This window comes from Idiotropiscis lumnitzeri, chromosome 17 (genome assembly GCF_059441095.1).
Source record: "Idiotropiscis lumnitzeri isolate Australia: NSW breed Sydney's pygmy pipehorse chromosome 17, RoL_Ilum_1.0, whole genome shotgun sequence".
Classification (NCBI taxonomy): domain Eukaryota; kingdom Metazoa; phylum Chordata; class Actinopteri; order Syngnathiformes; family Syngnathidae; genus Idiotropiscis; species Idiotropiscis lumnitzeri.
This window is the reverse complement of record NC_142407.1, coordinates 2,218,267-2,243,563: the sequence shown is the minus strand read 5'-3', so window position 1 is coordinate 2,243,563 and position 25,297 is coordinate 2,218,267. Positions and strand designations below refer to the sequence as shown.

At 40.8% G+C, this 25,297-nt stretch overlaps 2 protein-coding genes across 4 annotated transcripts in view; one reads left to right on the top strand and one right to left on the bottom strand.

Moving 5' to 3' along the window:
- Nucleotides 1–25,297, bottom strand: part of LOC148319697 (uncharacterized) — a 156,339-nt gene that overhangs the window by 108,984 nt on the left and 22,058 nt on the right. The window lies entirely within an intron of this gene.
- Nucleotides 1–25,297, top strand: part of rexo2 (RNA exonuclease 2) — a 72,361-nt gene that overhangs the window by 42,661 nt on the left and 4,403 nt on the right. For all 3 annotated transcript variants that reach the window (XM_088279779.1, XM_088279777.1, XM_088279778.1), the window contains 3 exons: nucleotides 10,522–10,633; nucleotides 10,717–10,825; nucleotides 20,181–20,234. In XM_088279779.1, coding sequence (XP_088135905.1) covers nucleotides 10,522–10,633; nucleotides 10,717–10,825; nucleotides 20,181–20,234 — 275 coding nt within the window. The remainder of the gene's footprint in view (nucleotides 1–10,521; nucleotides 10,634–10,716; nucleotides 10,826–20,180; nucleotides 20,235–25,297) is intronic.

Sequence of the window (25,297 nt, the reverse complement as noted above, 5' to 3'; positions counted from 1 at the left end):
CCTCCCCCTACTTGGGAACGAGCATCTAAGTTCAAAGAGCTGTTAACTCTTTGTTACAGCACACTCATGATTTTACGATTACACCTATACCCATTTTAGCTCTACTTCATCAATCCTTTTAGCACAATTGCAACCACTTTTATCACTCTTCCTAACATTTTGACACACAGACAAACACACAAATGTATACACGGGCCCACAAAACGACACACACACTGTTCTCAACACTGAACAACTACAAACAATAATAACATGTTATTAATAACAGCAACACAATCTATCTTTATCTTTGGCCAATAATAAGTCCTTCAATTCAACTAATCTTTTTCTCATAATTATGTATGTGCAGCCCTGTAGGGCCACTGCAGCCTCTGCCACAAATGCACACTGTCACTTATACACGCAGCACATTGAGGTGAGCGCATTTTTGGTTCATCTATCTTTTTTGGGGGTTTTTGTCTTATCAATGCAGTTCTGTCTGATCTAGTTGTCCTTCTATGTGGCATTACCTGTTAATGTGGGAGTGGGGGTAACTCAGGATACAGGGGGCAGTTGCAACCCCCCCTTCTTTACCTTCTTCAACAACCTTCTCTGTCATTCTCAAATACTGGTCCTGTTTCATCATCCTCCTTTCTATGGAACATTAATTGTTCCTTTCTCTTTTCTACACATTCACTATCTTTCTCTTCACATTTCTTTTCCTTTCTGATTTCATTTTCATGCTCTTTTTGTCTCTTGACTCCCTCCTTTCTTTTTGAGGCTACTCTCATCCAATATTCTGTTTCCTCAAAGCCATTTTTCTTCATCTTTTTGGGGTCTTTCTTTGTCTTTCCTATGATTGATCCCTGCAATGCGGCTATTTCTTGTGTATTTAACTGACCATTAAAGCTGTGTTCAGCGATCCATTTGTCTAAATACTGAATTTTATCAGGATCCTGTTTTTCGATGAACTTCCAATCTCTACACTGACACAATTTCTTTCTCTTTTCTCTAGCTTTCTTTCTTTCTCTTTTCTTATTTCATCCCTACTTCATGTCTTTCTTCTCTTTTTTATGTTTCATTTTTATTAATTTATTCTTAATCTCCGTGCCACACCCGGGACCCGAGACCACTATCACACTTACAACTCTCCTTCGCCATCTTGAAATCAAAATCCACTCGTGCGTGTCCCAAACACACTTCTTACGCAGAACAATTTTAGCCTTCACATTCACACAGCTTCCACACACGTAAATCCCAGATTTTAAACCGTGTCCCGATACGTAAATCCCAGATTTTATACCGTATCTTAACCACGAATAGTTCCAAACTATTCTAGTAGATAAATCCCAGATTTTACACTCTACTAACGTCCACACTATTACACTTTCATTTTCTGAACTATACTACTTTACTTTTGCGCCATTAATTATGCTAGAAGGTAAATCCCAGATTTTACACCCTAATAGCGTCCAACACTTTTACGCTTACTACGTTCCGCTCCTCCTTCCTCTTATAATTTAGCGTTGCCAATGTGCAGAATTTGAAAGGGTTCTGCTTACCTTGTTTCACTGTGGGCCCAAGAGGAAAGACGGTCGGATGTGTGGCTCTTTTATCCTTTATCCTTTATCAGGTCGTCACCTGGTGTGGACGTGCGAGACCCAGTCTCATGTGGTTTTTATTGAAGTGCCAAACTTCTTTTACCTCTCATGCATCGCGTCGGCGTCACCATAAATTGTTGGAATTTAGCTTTATATCAATGTTAGAATTTAACTTTAACCCAATGTAAACTCAAATTAGTAATCTGACTCCAATTCGCGACCTTACCCAACTCTCACTCATCCAACAATATGCGCGCTCGTTCTGCAATAGAAAGGTATCAGGAAGCCGGCATTTTCACGCACAAGTGGGTTTATTCCCAATACACAGACTTTCTACATGGCACCTGGGTCTCTGGTCCCTCTCAATACAACTCTACACCTCTCTTGCCACCAGCGAATGTACTACCCGAGTTGCCCAGTAATGATTCATCCTATACAATATGCAAATGGCACAGAGACAAAGGCATCCTGGCATGATTCTATTGGCTATGTGTATCCTGCAGTTAACTTTAGCTTGCTCTTATTGGTCTTTCTTCAAGTGGTGGCTCCTCCTGCTTGTGGTTGAAGGGTCCAGTTTCTTGTCGACCCCTTCCCGCTCGAGGTGTCTGTCTGCGCCAGGCACCTACCTAAAACCTCCCAAACCTTCACATTCTTTCACTTTCTTTGTTCAGCTTCACCAGCCACACACTCAGCATTCCACAGAATAACAGTGACACAAGATGCAGGACATCGAATAAAACTAGCCAGGTTTAAACTCTTCCACTCCTTTAGTGTCAAAAAGCCTTTTAAGGTGAACAGAAAACTTACAAAATTTTGCTAATGCAGTGGATATTTCTTCCGTTAATTTAAAATTTCTCACTTCAGAGTGACACCTGCTCAATAGAGCCTTTGTGTTTTTGTTTCCTATACGTATCACCTCAAGTAATTTCATTGCCAATCATCTCCCGTAATTTTATTGCTCATCATCCCCTAAAATTTTATACCAATCAGATTTTTACACTCCTACCATTTCCCCATTTTTAATCAACTATGACACAAGCAGTGTGGAACTCTCACCGGAGCAAGCTTCATCCTATCAGATTTTCCTTGTTTTGGATTCCCTTCTGGACTACCAAAATATCAACAACTTCACTCCAACCGATCAGACAGTTTTATATTATCTTAGGTTTCCCACTGTCCTGCTTCAGGGTTTAACAACTCGTTGCATTCACTCACACACTCGCTCGAACTTTCACACGCTATATTGTATGCCCCAAACACGTTACTTTAAGCATGTTTTGTTGTGAGGAGACAAACCCCACTCTTTCCTTTTTATAACCTCACACCAGACATAAACACCATACTTTTTCTTATACCCCCTAATATTAAACAAGCACACTAATTGAGCATAATAAGATACTGACCCGGGAATTATAAACATTATAAAGAACAACCACAGCAGAACGCAGCACCGCAACGGCCACAAATCACCATCAGACATACACAACTTATAGACAGTTCGACAAGTACACATCACAATTAACACACACAGACAACAGCGCAAACACAGAGCAGAGCAAGTGTACCACAATGGAACACCCCGAAATCAAGAAATATCCACAAACTGTCAACAATTTCGGAACACCTTCACATCTAACTATTAATGATATATTCCAGCAACCGGAACGATCCACTCGTCCCACGCCTATGTCAACCACATGTAACGTGACCGAGCGCTCTTTATCGAAGTTGCAGTGCGACCATCAGCTCGTCAGCTGTGCACTTCCCTTCCTCTTGTATGCCTCTGCAGCGACAGATAATGGCGATCCAATGATTCAATCTTTCCCCGCATCAGTCAACTTATATGGCGTTACTGAGCGTCACTTTATTGGGATCGCCGTGCACACGTCTGCTAGTCAGCTGTGCATCCCCTTCTTCGACTGCCAGAGCAGGAGTCCCCCAAATTGACTCCGTGTGCTACTTTCTGCTAAATTAAATAATTGACATTCTGTCCCATAAATGTTAGAAGTAATGCCAATAATCGTAATACAATCCTTCAATGCTAAAGATGGAGAAGCCAAATAGAAAGTGCTCAGGGGCACAAAACCGAAAAAGAAAGAGGGAGAAGGAGAAAGATAATGCAGGCATGAAAAACAGCCTTTCAAAGTGGTTAAAATGTGATGTGTCAGCTTAGTAAGTGTATATCTGAAATGCCTGCATTACTCCTGCTCGCCTCTAGGGGCACCACGTCAAATAATTTTAGATGGTTTCGAGGATAATTGACGAAAAACCTTTACTCTTTAAATGTGGTAACAATAAAATAAGTGGAGAGTTGTTTTTTTTCCAAAACAGAGGTATATACTTTGTTCCAAACCCATACAATTCACGCTTGACTTCATATTTTTGGATATGGGCAATGTTTATTAACTAGTACAGCTATTGGACATCCAAGACACGACAAAATCCTATTCTACGGCTAGCCTAAATGAACGTAGAAGCAAAAACAAAATTCGGAAATGAATAAGAGGTGAAGGACAAAATGGGACATTTAATAGATGAGCGTAAGAAAGTGTAGTGATGACTATAGTGACAGTGACTAAAAGCCAAGGGAGCCGCATATTTCGTCACTTACGTTTGTTCAGCAGGGTCTCGCGTGTTGAGCAGGTGTGAAGACAAGGAAAAAAATAAAAAGAAAAGTACCAACCAAAGAAGAACAAACGTGGCAGTTGAACTGGCAAAGCTTGGTGGAGTCTCACTTGACCTTGTGTGATCATGGATGGATCGAAGCGGGCTCGTGGTCTCAGCATGTGCTCATGAAAGCCGTATTTTCACAGCTTCACCTGCCACGTGTGTGGTGGTGGGTGACGAACTAGTACTCAGCCTATTTGCCACTCCACGGGCGGAGGTATTGGGAAAAGCCCAAACCACCAAAAGTTCACAAAAATGAAATTTGGGAGCCAAAACGCCCTCGAGAGTTTGTTCTCTGGGGTGATCTTGAAGAGTTGGAGAGAGAGAGAGTTTGGGGTGAAGACAGCAAGCCTTAGGTTGAAGAGAGCGAGCGTCATGGGTAACGGGAGAGAGAGGGTCAGAGACAAAGGCGAGGCCTTTTATCTGCTGGGGACAGGTCGAGGTGTGAACTATCCGCCCCCTTCAGCTTCAGATTTCAAGTGATGCCCAAATATTTTACTAAAATTTGAGAATATTGAACTGTTCTTTTAAACCTTTGTGCATTTCACAATTTTTAACTGGCATCAAATCTCATGTTAACCAAATCCGAAGTCCAGGCAATTAAGACTATAACTTTGGACAACATCTATACTGTTACATCATAACATGACCAGGAAAATAGTTTTTATCATGACCTAACAGATTCATCAATGCAGAGTTAGCAGGATAAACAGAAAATGATTCACAGGCATACATTCAAATATATTTCATTTCAATGTAGTTTTGATAGATAATCCTGCACAGGAACTTGTAGCTGCAGTTTTTATGTAGACCTCTTGGGATCAGTCTTAGGCCAGCCTGCCAAGTTGGTGGTAGCTGACCCCCAGCTGTCTCGGGTTTAGCAGATGCCAAACTGTCAGCATTGACGGCAGCTTGAATACGCAACCAGTGTCTGCTGAAGTCCTCTATGTGTAGAAGAGTGTCCCTTATCAGGAGTCTGTTGATCAATTTAGGGTCTGGCCAGTCCTTGCCAAGTCACTTTGTAGGGAACCCCTGCTTATCTGCTTTATACTGAGCAGACATCGTGATGCGGTCTGGCTGGATCTTGTCTATCAGACTATGATCACTGGTCCACATGTAGCATAGACGCTACTGCACACTTGCTCTTGATATAGCAAAACGTTTCGCAAATAACTGCCTAGGAAATGTGAAGTGTAACGAATTTCAGCAGTTTTCGTCCTTTCCGGGCAAACAGAGAATATATACCTCACAGTTTAAACAGGCAAACCCCATCCATTAAGTGACTCTGTGTATTTCTAGAATAATTTTGAGTATGTGTAGTAAATATGAGCAGGATCCCTTTTTCCTAGGCAAAGTTACTAGGGGATACTAATTCTGGCAGCAGCTGCCTGAATAAGTACCACCCCTAATCACAAAAAGATTAACCCCAAACATCAAGTGACTTACTTTGTGTATTTCTAGTATAATTTTGAGTATGTGTAGCAAATATGAGCAGGATCCCTTTTTCCTTGGCAAAGTTACTCGGGGATGCTAATTATGGCACCACCTCTGTGCATTTCTAGGATCACCCCTAAATTGCCCCGAAGTGTGAGTGTGAGTGCAAGACGTTTTGATATATCAAGAGCAAATGTGCGTAGTTTCTGTTAAATTGTAGTGAATCATTTGCCGAATAAAATACGGACAAACTGAGACAGAATGAGGATGAGAATATCAGATGTCCTACTGCGTAAGTGGTCAATGAATGCACCTAGTGTCCGACACAATGTGACTTTATTTAGTATTTCCATTGCGTCGATCGCGATCGACCAGTAGTTCGCAAAGGGGATGTCGGTCGATCGCATGCAGAGCAGCCAGTCCTATTGCATGCCTCACCGTGCATGCACATACAAGAGCGCTAACGAGAAAAATGTGCAGTTTCAATTTTATTCCGTCTACTCTAAAACGAATAATAAAGTATAAAAACGATATGGGAACACGTAGGCTAAGTATTTCCACACAGAGTGAGAGGAGGATTTTTGTTTTGCGGTGGGCTTCGCGGCGAGGCATCTCGCGCTGGCAGGAGAGCAGGCGGGCAAGGAGGAAGTGGGTGATGCACGAAGGCATGCAGTTGCAGTTTCCCCGGTGCTGGAGAATGACCCGCGGGATGGAGGAGCCGTCCACCACCACAACCATCAGCCGCAGCACAAGCAAATATGAAGTCCAAGTACCCATCCAACGTGCCTAATGTTCATTGGGAGGCGTGCGCAAGGCTCGCTATCAGCAGCTGCTGTCCGGACTCTATCCTTGACTAATTCCATTCAGCGCAAGTCATCAGTAAAGTTAGGACAGAAAATTTGCACTAGTTGTATTGTGCAATATGGTTTCATGCAGTTACGCGTTAGTATAGACCAGCGGTCTGCAACCTTTGACACCGAAAGAGCCATTTGAACCCGATTTCCACGGAAAAGAAAACACTGGGAGCCGCACATCTAAAATGAAAAAAAAAAAACTTCTACTACTTTACCGCAGCATGTTTCTTATGAAATCCACGTGCTACAGAGAAAATTACATTTTATTCATTTAATGAACACATTTTGAACATTTTGAATTCTTGAAAAATAATAACAATGAATGTCTCTTTCAAATAAATTAAAAAGCTGAATTTAAATTGTGCATGCAGCAAACAAAAGGGAAAAATCCGTGAGCCGTCATCCTTATATCGCCTTGGGCTTTCAAAGTATGCAGCGGAGCCTTGACCTGAATATATAAAATAAATTGGGGGGAAAAGCACTGTGTCACTAAACAATGAAAATTAAATATTTGCAAAATATCTGCATAAATATTTATTTTACCTGGTTAATGGGACTTCTGCTCCTGAACCTCTGCGCACAGCTTCTGCAAATCGGGGCTGTACGAAGTCACTTTCATCTTTACGCAGGACTGTAAACTGTCATCTGTGAGCCGTAAGCGGTGTTTGTTTTTAATGCAGTTCATGGTGGAGAATAGCTGCTCACATACATATGTGGATCCGAAGATCGACAGGACTCCAAAGGCATATTTCTTCATGTTCGTGTAGGTGTCGGGGATGGCATTCCATGTTTCAAATATGAGTTTGTCCGGTCTCGGGAGGTTCTCAATATCACTCCATTTGTGATTCTGAGCAAGAGTGGCCTTCTGACGGGCAACATCTTCAAGGTCCTCTGTCAAGCGTTTGAATTTGGACACCCAAATGTCTTTGTCAGCTATGTCAGCCAGCTCCAGCTCCAGAGCAGGTTGACTTACACCTGCAAATGCAGTCACGTTTAGCAGGGATGGATCAATGGTCAGGGGAGTGACGGGGAAGGACAATGTGGTTTTTTCCTCTCTGAACTCACGGAATCGTTTACCAAACGACGCTTGCATTGTGGTGATTGCAGACTGCAAATACTCTGAATTGATCACTCCGTGAGCTTGTTTGAACTCCCTTAAAGAGGGGAAGTGAGACAGTGTGCCTCTCTGTAAATCTCTGGCTAAAACGGTCAGTTTGCGCTCAAACGCCAACACCTCCTCCAGCATGTGCAGCACTGTGCCTCCTCTCCCCTGAAGCGTTGTGTTCAGCGTGTTTAGTTTCGCTGTCATGTCCACCATGAAGTGGAGTTTTTCCAGCCACTCTGGCTGTTCCAGCTCAGGAAAGGTGAGCCCTTTGCTGCTCATGAAAGTTTTCACCTCTCCCAGACATGCAGCAAAACGTTTCAGCACCTCTCCTCTGGACAGCCACCGGACTCTGTTATGCAGCAGGAGATCAGAGTATGCGCTCTCCACCTCATCCAGTAATGAACGGAACTGGCGGTGATTTAAACCTTTTGCCATTATTTTATTGACAATCTGAATAACAACATTCATGACCTCTGTGCATTCTGGAGGAAAACTTTGCGCGCACAATGCCTCTTGGTGCAGGATGCAATGAAAAGTCAGCAGCTTTCTATCCAGTGATTTCTGCAGCAAAGCCACAAAGCCCCTGTGCGCTCCAGTCATACTCGGTGCCCCATCGGTAGCCACCGACACGAGGTGGGTTGTTTTTATTTCTTTGGCTCGTAAACAATCAAGCACAGCCTCACAGATGTCCTCCCCCCGTGTCTGGCATTTTAGTGGTATCAGCTCAACCATTTCTTCCTGTGGTCCAGCAGAATTCACATATCGGAAGAACAGCGCTATTTGTTCAATGTCCGTTTTGTCTTTGGACTCATCACAGGCGATTGAGTACGCTGCTGCTGAATTGATGTCTTTGATTTGTTGTTTTGTGATATTTTCTGCCATTTTTATGGTTCTGTCTTTGACAGTCTTCGCAGAGAGAGGCATCTCTCTGATTTTCTGCACAATTTCGTCTTTGTTTTTAAAGTCCGCAAATAAGTGTTGTGAAATCTTAAGGAATGATTCTTTCATATATTCTCCATCTGTGAACGGTTTCCCATGCCTGCCTATTTCCTGAGCGGCCACAAAGCTTGCATATGTAGTTGAATTTGCAGACTTTACCCACTTCTTGAATTGATTTTTCGTCCGGTCAGCCTTCTGCATCAGTTCCGAAACAGCTTTTTTCCTCTCTTCTCCCTCTGGATATTTTTCAGCAAAGGCTCTGTGTGTATTGTTAAAATGTCTTGCGACATTTGACCGTTTATTGTTAGCCAGTTTTTCTCCACAAATTAGGCATACTGGTAGGCCACTCTCGCCCGAGGTAAATGCAAATGAATCTGCCCAGGCATCATTGAATGTTCTATTTTCTTGAGATATTTTTCTTTTCTTACATTTCTCCATTGGCTTTGCCGGGGTTGAAAGTCGCTCAAAATAGACGCCGTTTCAGCGGGTATACCAGCTTCCGCAGTGTGACGTCTATTTTGAGCGACAAAAAAATAATGTCAAATGATTTAATTAATACTTTAATATTTCAAGATCACAATAATCTTCAAATTTAGAACTAAAAGAATATATAAACGAACACAAATAAAACACACTTCAATTAAATACAAAAAAAAATTTTTTAGTAGTAATTTATTTTCCCAAGCCAATCAGAGCCGCATTATAAGGATGAAAGAGCCGCATGAGGCTCCGGAGCCGCGGGTTGCCGACTGCTGGTATAGACTGTACCTATAAAGTATTCTAATTCTATTTTTAAATAAATACATAAATTACGGCAATAGATCACTTGGACTTTGTTATTTTATACGTAGCTCGCATGTTGAAAAAGAGTGGGGACCCCTGACCTAGTGTGTGTTAATATAAATGGCTTTTTTTTACCGCTCCTCTGTCAACATATGAGCACACATCTCAAAGTGACCCGGAAGTTGAATAAAATAAAATAAGATATAAAAAAAGATATAAGAAGAAATAACACGCTTAAAACGAACACAGCAATACCACAAGGTGGCACTGCAGGACCACAACTTCCCATCTATACGCACAAACAAACCACAACAATTCATCATATCAAATGCATTGTAAAATAATAAAAATAAATAAAGCTGACTACTTCGCGGATTTCACTTATCGCAGGGTATTTTTGGAACGTATCCCCCGCAATAAACAAGGGATTACTGTAGATACGTATGCTTACAGTTTAGAAACAGCGACCCTATGTCCAGGTTGCAGTGTGTTGTGTTGAGCTCTGTCGCATCAGTGCACAATTTACCTTAAATATATAAGCATATTCCTCTACATTCTAACTTCCATGATAGTTCCGTGACGCAATACGCCTGAAGATGCAGCGTTAGGGATGAGTTTGCTGACCCACATTTCAGTGAATCAGAGCGTGGCAGAACGTGGAAAGGTTTTGTTGGTCCTTCAGAAGAGAACTTCATCCATCCTATTTGGCAGAAACGTTAACTAGCTAGATGGATTGATGGGAGCCGGGTTCGAAATCCACGCTGCGGAGTTGGACTAGCACGCTCGTTTCCCATTCCTCCTCCGGCACCGTCTCCATGCTCTGTATAGGGCAGCCACATCGCCTGCTATTATCTCTGAAAATCTTTGTGGGTTTGTGTAGGTTGGCAAAAAGAAGTCAGAGAGTAAGCTCCGTAATGCTGGTGTGAGCAAGCGGCTTTGGGTCGCCAAAAATGACAAAAACAAAAACAGTCCTCGAGAGGTTTCCACTCATGATGGCTTTGGCTTGTTTTCATTCCATATTAAAAGTGCTGTTTTATTACAGCTGCACCTAGTCTCAGTGTGCTATTTAAATGAAGCTGAGATTAATATACTACTACCCAAAAAGAGCCAGCGAGTGATTCCGTGAGAGTGAGTGATAACTGTTGAATATTTTTTTCAGTCAGGATTGACAGAGGCGGTACGGGAGAGTAAAATCACCCTGGCACAAGCAGAGTATGAATTTCTATCCTTTGTCAGACAACACACTCCACCTGGACAATGTCCCCTAGCTGGTGAGTTGCTTTTTATTGTAGCGGCAATGTTTAGTTATCAATTGTCCTCTGACAACAATGCTTCATTGTCCATTTTTGTGCAGGAAATTCTGTGCATGCAGACAAAAGGTTCCTGGAAAAATATATGCCACAGTTCATGAATCACCTCCACTACAGAATTATTGATGTCAGTACCATTAAGGAGCTTTGCAGGTTCGATATTCTAGTTGTGTGAAGGCTGAGGCCTTCACACGCATGTTATTCTACACCATTCAACTTTATTGTGTGAAGGCGGAGACCTTCACACATTTGTTATTCTACACCATTCAACTTATATATTCTATTTTCTTCCTTGCCTTTTTTTGGCGCGTAACTACTTGCACAGTTTTCATCCGATTTTCACCGTTCCAACTTCGTTCTATTCCAAAAATTCACGGCTTTCACGCTTCCATTTTTCATGTCTTCACCTATTTCCCATAATTTACCATTTCACTTAATTCACCCCAAAATTCCATTCATTTCCAATGGGAGATTCAACATTTCTCTATTAAATGCTTCATATTTGATATTTAACACATTCAAGTCAATCATTTCACATTGCTGTATCCCCTCTCACACTTTCACCTCATTCACCCTTCAAAAATTCATCCATTTATCCATTCCCAATTGCACTCTTTCTACACGCTACAGCTTCCCCATTTTTCATCCGATTCTCACCGTTCCAACTTCAATCAGTTTGTAAAATTCACACCATTCAGGTTTCAATTTAACCCCCCCTGGTTAGAAAATACTAAACATGAACAGAAGAGGTGTCTGGTGTTTATGTTTTTGGAACACTGTTGTCCGTGACCTGATAGAGAGGCATTTGCGTTGCATGAAGCAGAGGCACCTAGAAGGTCCTCCCGCACAGTCCTTTACAATTAATCGCCTTGGCAACAACCTGAGCTTGGAGACGTAACCATTGACAAGTCTCTCCCTGCAGCGCGTTGGTCAAGCACCCATTGGCAAACTCGTTTATCTCGCCGTGGCCTTTCTATTTCTTTTTTTTTCTTGCCGTTAGAGTACAATACAATAAAATTTAATTTTTATAGCGCATTTCATAACAGATGGAGCTGTAACAAAGTGCTTTCCATATTGTGTAATATAAATTAGCAGGTAATAAGAACACAAATTAGAACACGTAAAGACATTACAATACAAACAATAGATAACAGAAGAACAGCACAACAGAGACAGTCTCATGTTGAGTCAAAAGCTAAAGAATAAAAATGTGTCTTCAAACGGGTTTTAAAAATGGACAGAGATGGGGCTTGCCTAACATTAAATGGAAGGTCATTTCATAGAGAAGGACCGGCAACAGAAAAGGCGCGATCTCCCCTGAGGCTGCGCTTAGTCCTTGGCACCTCCAGCAGCATTTGGTCCACAGACCTCAGGCAGCGAGCAGGTGCGTTGGGGTGAATGAGCTCAGAGAGGTACGCTGGGGTGAGGCCATTTAAATGTTTGAAGATGAACAGAAGTATATAGAAGCAAACTCTAAAGTCCACCGGAAGCCAGGGAAGAGAAGAAGATTGGGGTGATGTGATCTGTTTTTTGAGCGCCAGTTAAAAGGTGAGCGGCAGCATTTTGGACCAGTTGGAGGCGCTTGAGCGAGGACTGGCTGACTCCAAAGTAGTAGTCTAGCCTAGATGTAACAAATGCATGGATTACTGTTTACTGTTACCACGCTCTGTTGGCAATGAAAGGGGTTCACTTTAGCCAGCTGCCTAAGATGAAAGAAGCTGGATCGAACAACAGCACTGACCTGCTGATCTAATTTAAAAAATTCTGTCGAGTTTAAAACCCAAGTTTGGGACTGTTGGCTTTAGATAAGATGTCAGGGGGCCGAAGTCAACAGGATTCAGAGTAGAAGGGCCGCTGGGACCGAACACCAGAACCTCTGTCTTCCTTTCATTGAAATTCAGGAATTAAGTGACATCCAGATTTGATATCCTCGAGACAAAAGTGGTCTCAAGGAGAAAGCGTCTTTTTTGCTCAGCGGGACATAGATCTGACTGTCATCTGCATAGCAATGGAAGGAAATTCCATCTTTTCGTAGGATGGATCCCAGGGGCGGCGGCACGGTGGCCCGACTGGTTAGCAGGATGGCCTCAACGTGAGAGACAGCATCGGTCGTGGGTTCAATCTGGCCATCCTGTGTGGAGTTTGCATGTTCTCCCCTTGCCTGCGTGCGTTTCCTCCGGGTACTCCGGTTTCCTCCCACATTCCAAAAAACATGCATGGCAGGTCGATTGAGCACTCTAAATTGCCCCGAGGCTCTGAGTGTGAGTGCAGATGGTTCTTCGTCTCTGTGTGCCCTGCAATTGGCTGGCAAACAGTTCAGGGTGTACTCCGCCTATTGCCTGAAGATAGCTGGGATAGGCTCCAGCACCCCCCGTGACCCTAGTGAGGAGAAACAGTACAGAAAATGGATGTATGGATGGATGGATCCCAGTGGCAGCAAGTATAATGAAAACAGCAAGGACCCCAAAAGGGAACCTTGTGGAACACCGTACGACAAAGGGGCAGAGCGGGACTCAGTGCAACCTAGGCAAACTCAAAAGGTCCTGCCAGTCAAATAAGATCTAAACAATTCTAGAGCGCTACCACTAATGCCCACCTGGTGCTGTAAGCGAGCCAGAAGAATATTGTGGTCTACTATGTCAAACGCTGCAGTTAGATCTAACAAGACAAGGCATACATAGCCTCCAGTGTCTTTCGCCAGGAGAATATCATTTAGCACTTGTTACAGGGCTGACTCTGTCCTATGCATTGTAAACCTCCATGACATTGTATTCATCTAAAAAGGATCGTAACTGCATGTGCACCACGTTTTCCAAAATTCTAGAACTAAAAAGCAATTAGGAAATTGGTCTAAAATTTCACAGCACACCTTGATCATGGCCAGGTTTCTTAAGCAGCATGTTTCCCCCGCAGCATGTTTAAAATGTTTGGGGACTACACCAGATTAGACATAATGGCCAAATCCGATTGACCAATATTCTGGAGAACTTCTTTAAAAAAGTGAGAAGTGACGGCGTCACGTGGTGAGCCGGATGGTTTAATATGGCAAACCACATCCTCCAAAGATGACAAGGAGTTCGCGTCAAAGGAATCTAACACTGCGGAACAAGGAACGTGTATGGAGGGGTCAAATGTTGCTTTCGAAACAACAAGAGTCCAAGCTGTTGCAACCTTGTCCATAAAAAAAAATGCAGAAATGTATTACGCATTTCAGGGGACGAGTCTGTGCAATTTGGCTGTCGGGGTTTAAGTGCAGAATCGATAGTTTGAAATAGAGTTTGTGGATTATGACAATTTGCCTGAATAAGGCTGGACAATTACTCCCTCTTTGACTCTTTCACCGTTTTGATGACTGTGCCAGCAGTCTTTTAGGATTCAATATGAGACTTTTTTCCATCTGTGTTCAGCTATGCAGGATTCTTGTTTAGCTGCACAAGTTCTTTTATTAAACCATGGCTCCGGTCTTACTTTTGGCCGCATAATTTTTAATGGAGCCACAGAATCCAAAATGTTATTACATGACGAGTGGAACCAAGAGCTTAGTTCCATTGTGTTCGATGAGGGAACACAAAGCTTCAGAGAACCGACTAGCAGTGAGGGGGTTAAAAAGCCGCCGGTAGCATTCACCGGTAGTAGGTTTTGCAGCAGCAGAGGAAAACACAACATCAAACAGCACTGTCATGTGATCTGAAATAACATTGTCCAACACTTTCAAATTTGAGATCCATTAACCAAAAGTAAGGCCATGGTTTCACTTATGTCCCGGTTTATGAGTGGGGCCAGACACGTATTGCACCAAATTGAAAGCATCTACGAGTCTCGAAAAGTACTTTGGATCCTCCCTTCCTAAAGTTCCCTGAACACGAATGCAGTAAGCTCAACACCTTCCGCTCATCAAGACTCTGAACACCAGCTCGACCAGTTTACTCCAGGTTTATTGACAATTGAATGGGTGAAACTGACAACCACAAAAACACATCGTGTAATCAGCAATATGAAACAATCAATGGATAACTTAATTACCAGACAATTACAGCATTTATCGAATGTGAAAATAAACTGATTTTAACAGTCTAAACTACTGTGTTTCAAATTAGTGTATATTTATTGTTAATAATAAACATCCTTGAACTTGGCACACCGTTATATTTTACACTGCAAGAATCATGACACAAAATGGCCACTAGAGGGCGCTGTTAAACAACAAATTAACTGCAAGCAAGCGACCTAACTGCTAGACAGTATGACGCCAATCACGCACTTAAAGTAGATCGACTCATGTCTTATAGCACACACTTTTCACGACCAAAATAAGATATAATGAGACTGCTAAACTTAAAAGAAAGAAGAAGACATACCAACGATGCCACTGCTGCTCAAGATGTAGCAAGTTGTTTGTGATGATCCACAGAACTGGTGTAAAGAAACGCAACGTTTGCACGACGGCACGACTTCCAGGATTTTTAATCACGTGACTGACTCAACGTCGCTCTTAAAATCCAATAGATCAAGTAGGTCGCTGAGAACACCAGCGCACTGGACGCCATCTTGATCAAGTTGCTACATATTTTGGCCAGTCCCTATAAAAACTTTCTTATTCACTCCAAATTTTCTCTCTGCTGCTCAGTTATAGTTATCAGCTACAACTTTCACTAATTGCATCTTGTAATCTGCAGAATATGACTCTCTTTTGGGAGGCATTTGTGTTCAGTCTTACTCATTTGTCTTTGTAAGGAGTAGTAGAGATCCATAAACCTATAAAATAGTGTGTGAATTAAAGTCCGGATAAGAAGCTCGCCGTGTGTCTGTGGAAGGAAGGCTTGAGCACAACACCAGTTGTTGGTGAAGTTAATCGTTCATTAAGTTTGATCAATGGGTCAGAAGAAGTCTCGGACAACTGAGGAGGTCGATGAAATTAAAAAGTCGCTCAACTTCCTAGCAGAGGAAATCACAGCTGTCAAGTTGCAGCAGAAGGTGATCATGGAACTGTCCATGGATCAGCAAGACATAAAAAATGCATGCAAAAAGAAAAACATTTATACAGAGAATTTGTGAGACTGAGAACTGAAGAAACGGAAAATAAATTAAAAAAGACATTAAAATAAATGAATTCATATTATGAGGACAATTAAGAAAGACTATGAAAGGAAAATATTAGGTGAACGTAGAAATTATATTAAAGGAATTTGAAGTATATCAAACTGTATCATGAGACCTAACTCCCCACTAAATTGTTACCCTGATTATATCTTAAAAAAATATTTCCATTTGTATTAGAAATGTGTGGCTTTCTTTTTTAATAAATTCTTTGTAAGTATAGGACCCAATCTTGCAGAAAAAAATCTCAGACCCAAGGACAGTTGGGAAGACTATGGATGTTTTAATGGACAAAAAACCCTACTTGATGTTTCTCACTGCAGTGGAAGAAAAAGAAAGATTGGACATTGTTAAAAGATGTAAAAAGAAAAAAATCAACCGATTATAATATTGATATGACAATAGTGAAAGAAGTAATTTAAGGGATTTCAAAACTACCAACATATATTTGTAATTTATCATTTCTAACTGATCATTCCATTGTAAAAAAAAAAGAAACGAGGAACAAACATGACCACACTAATTACTGACCAGTCTCTTTGCATCCACAACTTTTAAAAATAATAGAAAATGATTTATTAACAGACAGGATACATTTATCGATAAATACAAATTACTCTGACCGCCCATACGGTTTCAGAGCTGGCAGATCAACATTACGTTGAAAAACTATCTATAGAATAGACAAGTTTGTTTCGTTGGGTGATGTTACTTTATCTTATTTGGATATTGTTTGTGGTGTCCCCCAAGGGTCAGTTTTGGGCCCAAAAACTGGTATCATTTGCTGTTGATACCAATATTTTATGCTCTTGAGATAATTAAAATGATCTGTTGGCTGAAATCACTGGAAAAAAAGAAAATCTGGTTTGATAGAAACCATCATTAAACTTAAGACAACAATAATGGTGTTTGGGAATTACAGATCAAATGTACAAATATAAATACAGATAGGCGTGGTGCAGATATGTTTTTAGGTGTTCAGTAAATGCAACATATAAAATAAATACAAACTAAACTATAGAGAAACATTTTAGTATTATATAAAACAAGAGCTGCAAGCAGCTATAAAGGGCCCTCGCAGCCCTGCCAAGGTTGGGGTACTGGCATGTTGGGATACTGGCACATTGGAAGACTTTTTGTAGATCTTGTGCTGTGACATGTGCGTCCAACTTATGCTGCAGCTTGTTGACATGTTCAACCAGGGATGCTTTGCTAATAAATTGTGGAGGCGTTATGGAGACATTCTTTTGAAATCACACAATAACTTAATTAAATACCAATGATGCTGCCAGGACTGATGTCGCAAAGACTTTTTGTACAAATTTATATCCGCCAACATAGTGTTTTCTTGGCAAAAATAATGTTTCCCTGGCAGCAGCTTTTTGGGAAAATGCACATCTTTGTGTTGCAGCTTTATTAAGGCCAAAATACTCTTTATATATATATATATATATATATATATATATATATATATGTGTGGGGGGGGTGTGAGTGCGTGCGTGCGTGCGTACGTACGTATATATATATATTTATATATATATATATGTATATGTATATATATATATATATATATATGTATATATATATATGTATATATATATATATATGTATATATATATATATATATATGTATATATATATATATATATATGTATATATATATATATATATATGTATATATATATATATATATATGTATACAGTGAACCCTCGGTTATCGCGGTTAATGGACCGAGACCACCCGCGAAAACTGAAAATCCGCGAAGTAGCGGCGCACCTTCAAAAATGCTTAAAAAAAATATACAATATATATAATAAATATATAAATATATATATATATATAAATATATATATATATATATATACGGGTAGAGAAAGAGAGAGAGAGAGTGAAATTCATGTTCTAACAAAAAAAAACTAATTATTATTAAAACGTATTATTTTTTTATTCCCCAGCCATTCTTTTTGTATTTATTTAATTACTCCGACTTTTACCTGCTGGTACGCCGTCCAGTGTGCCCTGTGAAATGAAAGGTGGCATTCTTTATTTATTTATTTATTTATTCATTCATAACTGACAGCCTCGCGCTCTGCTCGTGCCCGGGCGGAAGAGGTGCTCCAATTCGGCTTAACTGTGACGCACGCCCGCCCTCCTCCTCCGGAGCTTCCATTCGGTTACACTTAGGGGCCGCTTGGCATTGCTCGTGCCCGGGGAAGGTGCTCCTATTCGGCTTAACTGTGACGCACGCCCGCCCTCCTCCTCCGGAGCTTCCATTCGGTTACACTTAGGGGCCGCTTGGAACCGCCTGTGCCGGGGAAGGTGCTCCTCTGCGGCTTACTGTGACGCGAGCATGCCCTCCTCCTCCGGAGCTTCCATTCGGTTAAACTTAGGGGCCGCTTGGAAACGCCCGTGCCCGGGGGAAGGTGCTCCTCTTCGGCTTACTGTGACGCAAGCATGCCCTCCTCCTGCGGAGCTTCCATTCGGTTAAACTTAGAGGCCGCTTGGCGCCGCCCGTGCCCGGGGAAGGTGCTCCTCTACGGCTTAACTGCCACGCACGCCGGCCGGAGCTCTGGTACGGTCCGAAACGTCGCCACCAATCGTGCTCTTCTTCGTCCACTCTCCTCTTCGCCCACGCTCTTCTTCGGCGCACGCCGGCCGTCTAACCGCTCCAGCGCCCCGTCGTGCCGCTCGGCGAAACTACAATGCCCCCGAATATTTTTTAGACCCGCGAAGCACTGAACCCGCGAAAGGTGAACCGCGAAGTAGCGAGGGTTCACTGTATATATATACATATATATATATATATATATATATAAATACATTTATATATACATATATATATATGCATATATATACATATATATACATATATATATATATATATATATATATATACATATACATATATATACATATATACATATATATATACATATATATACATATACATGTATATGTATATATATATATATATATACATATATATATATATATATATATATATACATATGACCACAATGACCTCGGTGTGAATTAATTTGACCCATTTCATTTGCACGTTGTTGGCATTTTATATTTCTTATATTACTCCAATTTGATCCCTTAGAAAGGCTGTTGAGATGCTGTTTTGTGTGACTTTGTGTGAGTCGAAAGCTTTGTTTTTTCCAATTAAAAAAAAGTATTTGCATAAAAACAAAAAAAAATCAATTCTCAAATAGTAAAGGTATTACAATTGAATAAAATATTGAATTATATACAAAATATACAAAAAATGGGAGGGATTTTTTTTTACAATGAATAAAGGGATTTTTTTATTACAATTAATAAAATGTGCTATTAAGTACGAGTTAAAAAAATGCTGATTTATGATTACCTCATTTTGATGGCCAAAAAACGCGCTGTATCAAAGGGCGCAGTATCAGTTGAGGGTGCTCTTTCTGTCTTTAATACTTAGACTGGGCGCGCCGCACTACAAGGCGCATGCTAGTTCGCGCATGCTAGCTCATGCATTCCAGCACTCATGTAAACAGCTGTCAGTACCAGCACTTCAGACAGATCAGAGATGCCATGGCAACACATCTAATGGACAATGTCAGGGGAGGGATCTCACTGGTCACCTCACTCCTTAGAGTCACGGTTTCAGAATCAGAAATCCCTTTATTGTCATTGTACTCAAGTGTGCAACGAGATTAGAGAGAGATTTCAAATCAAAACCAAAAATATCTCTGAACAGCATACAAGCAAACAATGAAACAAAGAAAAAAAATTAACACAAAACATGCGTCTCTCATGCCATTCATATCCCCAAAAGAAATAAAAATAACACAAAAACAGTACTGATTCATTCTCGGGGCCTCTGCCTCAACCAATCAGATGGCTGGTTAGAGAGATGTGAGTGGTGTGCTTTGGGCAGTGTTTTTTTTTGCAGTCTGTTGTCTCAACCTGTGATGTTTCTTGCTTGCAATAACATGAATGATAAGACAGACTACGACATTGTGGACAGCTGCCCCTTTGTCCAGCTTTCTCCTGCACCATCACCCAAAAATGTATTCACATAATGTATTTGTCACACCCAATTCGAAGCATAGATGGCTCAGACTTTGGCCAGCAGGGTGTGCTAACATGCACTCTGCAATGCTACAAGGGAATCAGGCTCAATTTTGAGAGAGTTGTTCAGTCCATACAATAGGCGTGTTGAATTACTAGGCGCCTCGTTTTTTTGGGGGGGGAACTATGGGACTTTAAAGTGTGCCTTATGGTCGGTAAATATTTTAATCGCTTGACAGCACTAATATATAATTTTATATATATATATTTATATATATATGTCTATATAATTATGGTAGACGAGACTTTTGTGTGGCTTGTTGTGAAACAATAATTGTTTGGTTTTTTTTGTTGATTATTTAGGAGGTGGTTTCCAGTGGACTATGAGATGGCACCGTGGAAAAAAGCAACCCACAGGTAATGGCCAGGCTTATTTTGCACTGGGGAAGACACTGTACTGTAGACTTAAATAAAAGAAGGCACAAAAATGTGTCAAGGGGAAAAAAATGGAAAATGTAAAGAACAACGAAGCTGAATGGGTAACTGTGGATGAATAATGAGGCATACAAAGATCAGATTATTCTTTCAAATGTCAATATGCACCAGCTTTTTGCCTGGTATTGCAAGCGTGCTCTTATTTGATCTGGTAGCAGGTCGGTCAGGCTTAGCTCACTATGATGAAGAGTCTGGATGCGAGTTGAAGATGAGGAAAAAGGTAAGAAAAAAAACAACCACCAAAGTTGCTACCCATTGGTTTTCCGTGTTCAAAGAGATATAGATGGTCGCCGCTGGAGATTACATCAGGTGGACTTTATTTCACAAAGTACCACGGCGTGTCTTCAAAGCTAGCTACGGAGCGATTAGAAGACATTTTCTTTGGGGGGAACAGAGTCCTTGACCTGGCTGGGTGCTGTTCTTCTTCGTTGTTTTTTTTTCCATTTTCCATTTTTTCCTTGTCACATTTGTGTGACTAGTGTTAAAATTACGGTGGTCAATTTGACCATTTTGCCCTATCCCCCTTGGAAATCCAGAGACAGGTCTTTTTGACCTGACACTTTTCGCTAATACCCTATCCTCAGACACGTTTATGTAAATTGGTTCATTGCTGGTGCACTACAACTGAGCCATTTGAAGGAAACTTGTTGCTTGATCACTTCACAAAAGGAAATTGGAATTCGTTCACAATGCTTGCCGTTGGTTTACAAAAATAACACAATAGTAAGTAATAGTAAAAAAAAAAAAAAAAAGAAATAGCTGTACTAAAACTAAATCCAAACTAGGGCTGCCCGATTTTGAGAAAAAAAAAATTGCGATTATTCAGTCCAATATTGCGATCACGCTTCAATTTGCGTTTTTTCTATTTTACCCGTTAAAATGCATTAAAATGTCAATTTTGACGTTCTTTATTTTGTAAACTCTTCAATTTTTCCTTTACACTTGTCTCTCATTTCCTCGCTCGCCACTGCAGCATATCCTCTCATCTCCTCCACAGCACTCTTCCTGACACATGCGCGCACACACACACCCACACGTCACACAAGCTTGTCACAATGCTCGCAAAACTACGATTGTGAGTCAGTTTAGTTTGAGACAAAGAATTTGATCAATAATATACAAATCACTAATGTCACCATTTGATAAAAAGTACACGGCGCTCTCTTCTGTATTGTATTCGCTTTTTGGGGGCTAGAAAAAGCAGCATATTCACCATTGCTTGTATCAGACACGATCACAAGTTACAATGTTGGCAGTAGTGTTGAAAAGATGCTCCGAGAGGGAACTTGTCACGGGTAGGCACAAATACTTACGAAATAGTTTTCCGATGCCAATTTTTTTTCATTATATGAATGCTGTGTTAGCAATCTTAGCTTAGCACGTGAATGACTGCTAGTTGTTGCCTCCCTTTCATCTGTTATTTCGAATCTGTTTGACTATATATATACTTAAATCGGTGGTGGTGTTTTAAACGTTGAAATATGTTGGTCGTGTTTCCTCTGGATCTGATGCACGAGCATCTCCCTCTCCTCATCTACGGTGGCAGAAGTTACTTTCATTACATCCACTTTGGTACACGGTAATCAAAGAAAAAAACAGTGGTGCATGCGTAGTGTGTTATTGTCGGACTGCGCTGACTGTAGGCACCGGCGCGCAGACTACCACGTGTTAGCCAACAACACTGATTGGCCAGCGCCATTAAGACCCGAGCATCGACAATTCTGGTTGGCTAATTCATCTATCACTCAAACGCCAACGGTTGGAGGAGGGAGGAAAAAATACAAAACCTCACTGTCTTGCGATTAGATAATCGCACTACGTCAAACCTCAATGTTGATTAGATTTCGATTTATACCAGCGCCCCCTTGTGGTCTCAATGTGTAGCTACGGAGCCAGACGCATGTCTCCAGATACGCATTTGTAAATCGCCTTACGCATTTGTGCCTCGTCAATGGCAGGACTGTAGCAAAAGTCACAGGTAAGAACTCAGCCAATCAAGAGGCCCAGTGTTTACAGATCGCGCTTACGTTTGCACCCTCGTTGTGCAAAGTAGAGATTTTACCGCTCCTTCCTGCCGGCTGCTGTCAGACTGTTTAACAAGAACAATGGATCAACTCTACAAACAGGTGGGCATTAGTGCAATTGTGCAGTCCTAGGATCCAATACACACTACTACTGTATTTTATTCAATGGTGTACTCATATTGTCCAATGCTGTATTTTATTTACCATTGCAGTATTCTTATCATTGCAGTACTTTTATCATTGGAGTATTTTTTATCATTGCAGCATTTTCATTTATTTCCCCTCTGTACCATTTACAGACATTAGGAGTCATTGGGACTAATAAAGGACATCTTGATCTTTATCCTTAAAGGCTGTTTTGCACTGCACTGCACACCAGCTTGCCCATATTTGAAAGTTCTGAAGACACAGCCTGCTCGGAAATAAACACGCAACGCAGAGACTTGTCACTGGTTCAGAAGTAGACCCTATCTCCACAAGATGTGTCAGGTTTATCTCACCCAACTCCTATAAGAAAATAGACCGAGATTGAAGATGCTCGTTTGTTTTCTCATGAGAAAAATGTATAGATTGTTTGCAGTTCCACCACATTTTGTGTATCTGTTGCCCCTTGTATTTATTTCCGTAGGGAGGTCCCTAAATTAAAGTCACAAAAGAAAGCCATATCTAAGTTCATTACAAGAAGGGAGAGAAGTCTACAGACAACCAGAAAAGGAAATGAGGTCAGCCTATGGCGAGTGGCTCAGTTGAAATGTTGAAACTCACTGCAATGGGGAGCACACAACGCACCATCGTCAGATCGATTAGTTGTGTATGTGAGAAGGAGCAGGGACCACGTAATGTTGTGGTGCTGGGTGGAGAGGTGTGGCGTGACGGCAAGGTGCCTCGAATAGAAAATATTTCTATTTGAAAGCATCATCGCTGTGACGTCAGACAAGTGCCTCCAATAGGAGAGGGGCTGGCGGAGTAATCTAGTGCTATGTTCACAGACTCGCACCAGTAATTAAACAAAGACAATGGAAAAATCATGAATAAATCCCATGGCTCATTTTATTGAGCATTGGGACACAACCAAGCAACCATACTATTACGTATTTATTAAGACACAGCGGTGGGCGAGATGGACTGCCTAAAAAGTTTGTGTTTTGCTTCCTGTTGCTTGGGCCTTCTCTCTCCAGGAGGCTTTCAAACTGTTCCCTGCTCAGTCTGCAATTCACCTTGAATTGGTCAGCAACACAAATGAGATTGAACTCTCCAAGTTGCCGCCAAGCCATTAGCAGTGGAAAAAACAATTTCCTTCCTCACACTGCTGCTCATCTCCTCCTCCCCCTTCTCCTCAAAAGATGATTATTGCCAAGTTGTTTTTTTTGCATCAGATACTTCTTGACAAGGGTCACTCTAACACAATGAGTAATCAGTATTTTACGTATGTCTCTGTTTACTTCCTTGTTTTCTTGTGTCCGATTTTGCTTACCTCAAAGGACTTATCGGGAAAAAGTCCTAACCAGCTCTCTGCTCAAAGGGGATTATCTCCACGTTCCCCTCAGCCACTCTAACGCGATGGCCGAAGGGGATGGAAGATAAATTCTAGAATCGAAGAATTAAAACACATCAAAAGTTTTTTTTCATTTCACAATGAAATATAAGATTTATCTTATTTTGCCATAATTTGATTAAATCCAAAAGAAGAAGAATCAACGAACACGTCACTCAATAAACACATATTACTGTACATATTATTTTCACTTGCAGCAATAGGTCCAATATTTGTCTATTGCAACACACACATCTCATCAGTGAACGTAGTAATAAGAGTATGGGCAATAATCATTAAATGTATATACACTGTAATATGCGGTTTCTGTTTATATGCAATGCAGAGTTTAAGTATATGTCACGAACACTGTCTTTTCTACAAAGCATATTCTATTCTTTAATGTATGCAGCACATAGCAGTCTCATTCATTGACCATGTTCAGTGCCAGCTATATATATTAAAACATTTTGTGTATATCATCAATCATTATCACATTAATTCCCAAGTATAGGTCTTTGTGATCTCACAATTCAAAAAAGTGCATTGTACTTTGCGGAGACTGTGTTTCCATATCCTTCTTTATCGTACGAAATTCAGAAGTGCAATTTGAAATATTCCATCGTTAATTCTCAGCATTATCCTATTCAGGGACAATTTGGCTATTTCTGGGTCTTGCTCCATCAACCCTTCATTACTTTATTGATTTTATATTAATATCCATCATTCCTTCTGGTATGATATTTTTGTTATGTCAACTTTTACTCACCTCCTGGGCCCCTGTGTTCCACACTCACTCAACAATTGTCACGATCATTAGCAATACTTGGATAGATGTCCTTTAATAGTCCCACAATGGGGAAATTTGAGGTGTTACAGCAGCAAAGATATAGATCACACAGAGTCGGCGGCGTAATGTAGCCGTTAATGTATAACATTAGCAGCAGACATTCATAAAAAGCATGCAAATATACACAGTATAAACGTATATCCAACATATACAAGTGTAAGGAAACACTCCTTATGCCTGTCCATGATACAGAGGGGAAATGAATAAAAAAGCTGCACTGACAAATACTGAATGATTGAAAATACTGCAATGATAAAAATACTGCAATGATAAAAGTACTGTAATGATAAAATATACTGCAATGATAAAATATACTGCAATGATAAAAGTACTGTGGTGGTAAAAGTACTGCAATGATAAAAAAAAATGCTGCAATGATAAAAGTACAGTAATAGTGAAAGTACTGCAATGGTAGAAATACTGCAGTGATAAAAGTACTGTAATAAGAATACTGTAATGGTGATCAAAATACATCATTCGTCAATATTTAAGTACACCATTGGCTGAAAGTACAGTAGTAGTGTATATTGCATCCTAGGACTGCACAATTGCACTAATGCCCGCCCGTTTGTAGGCC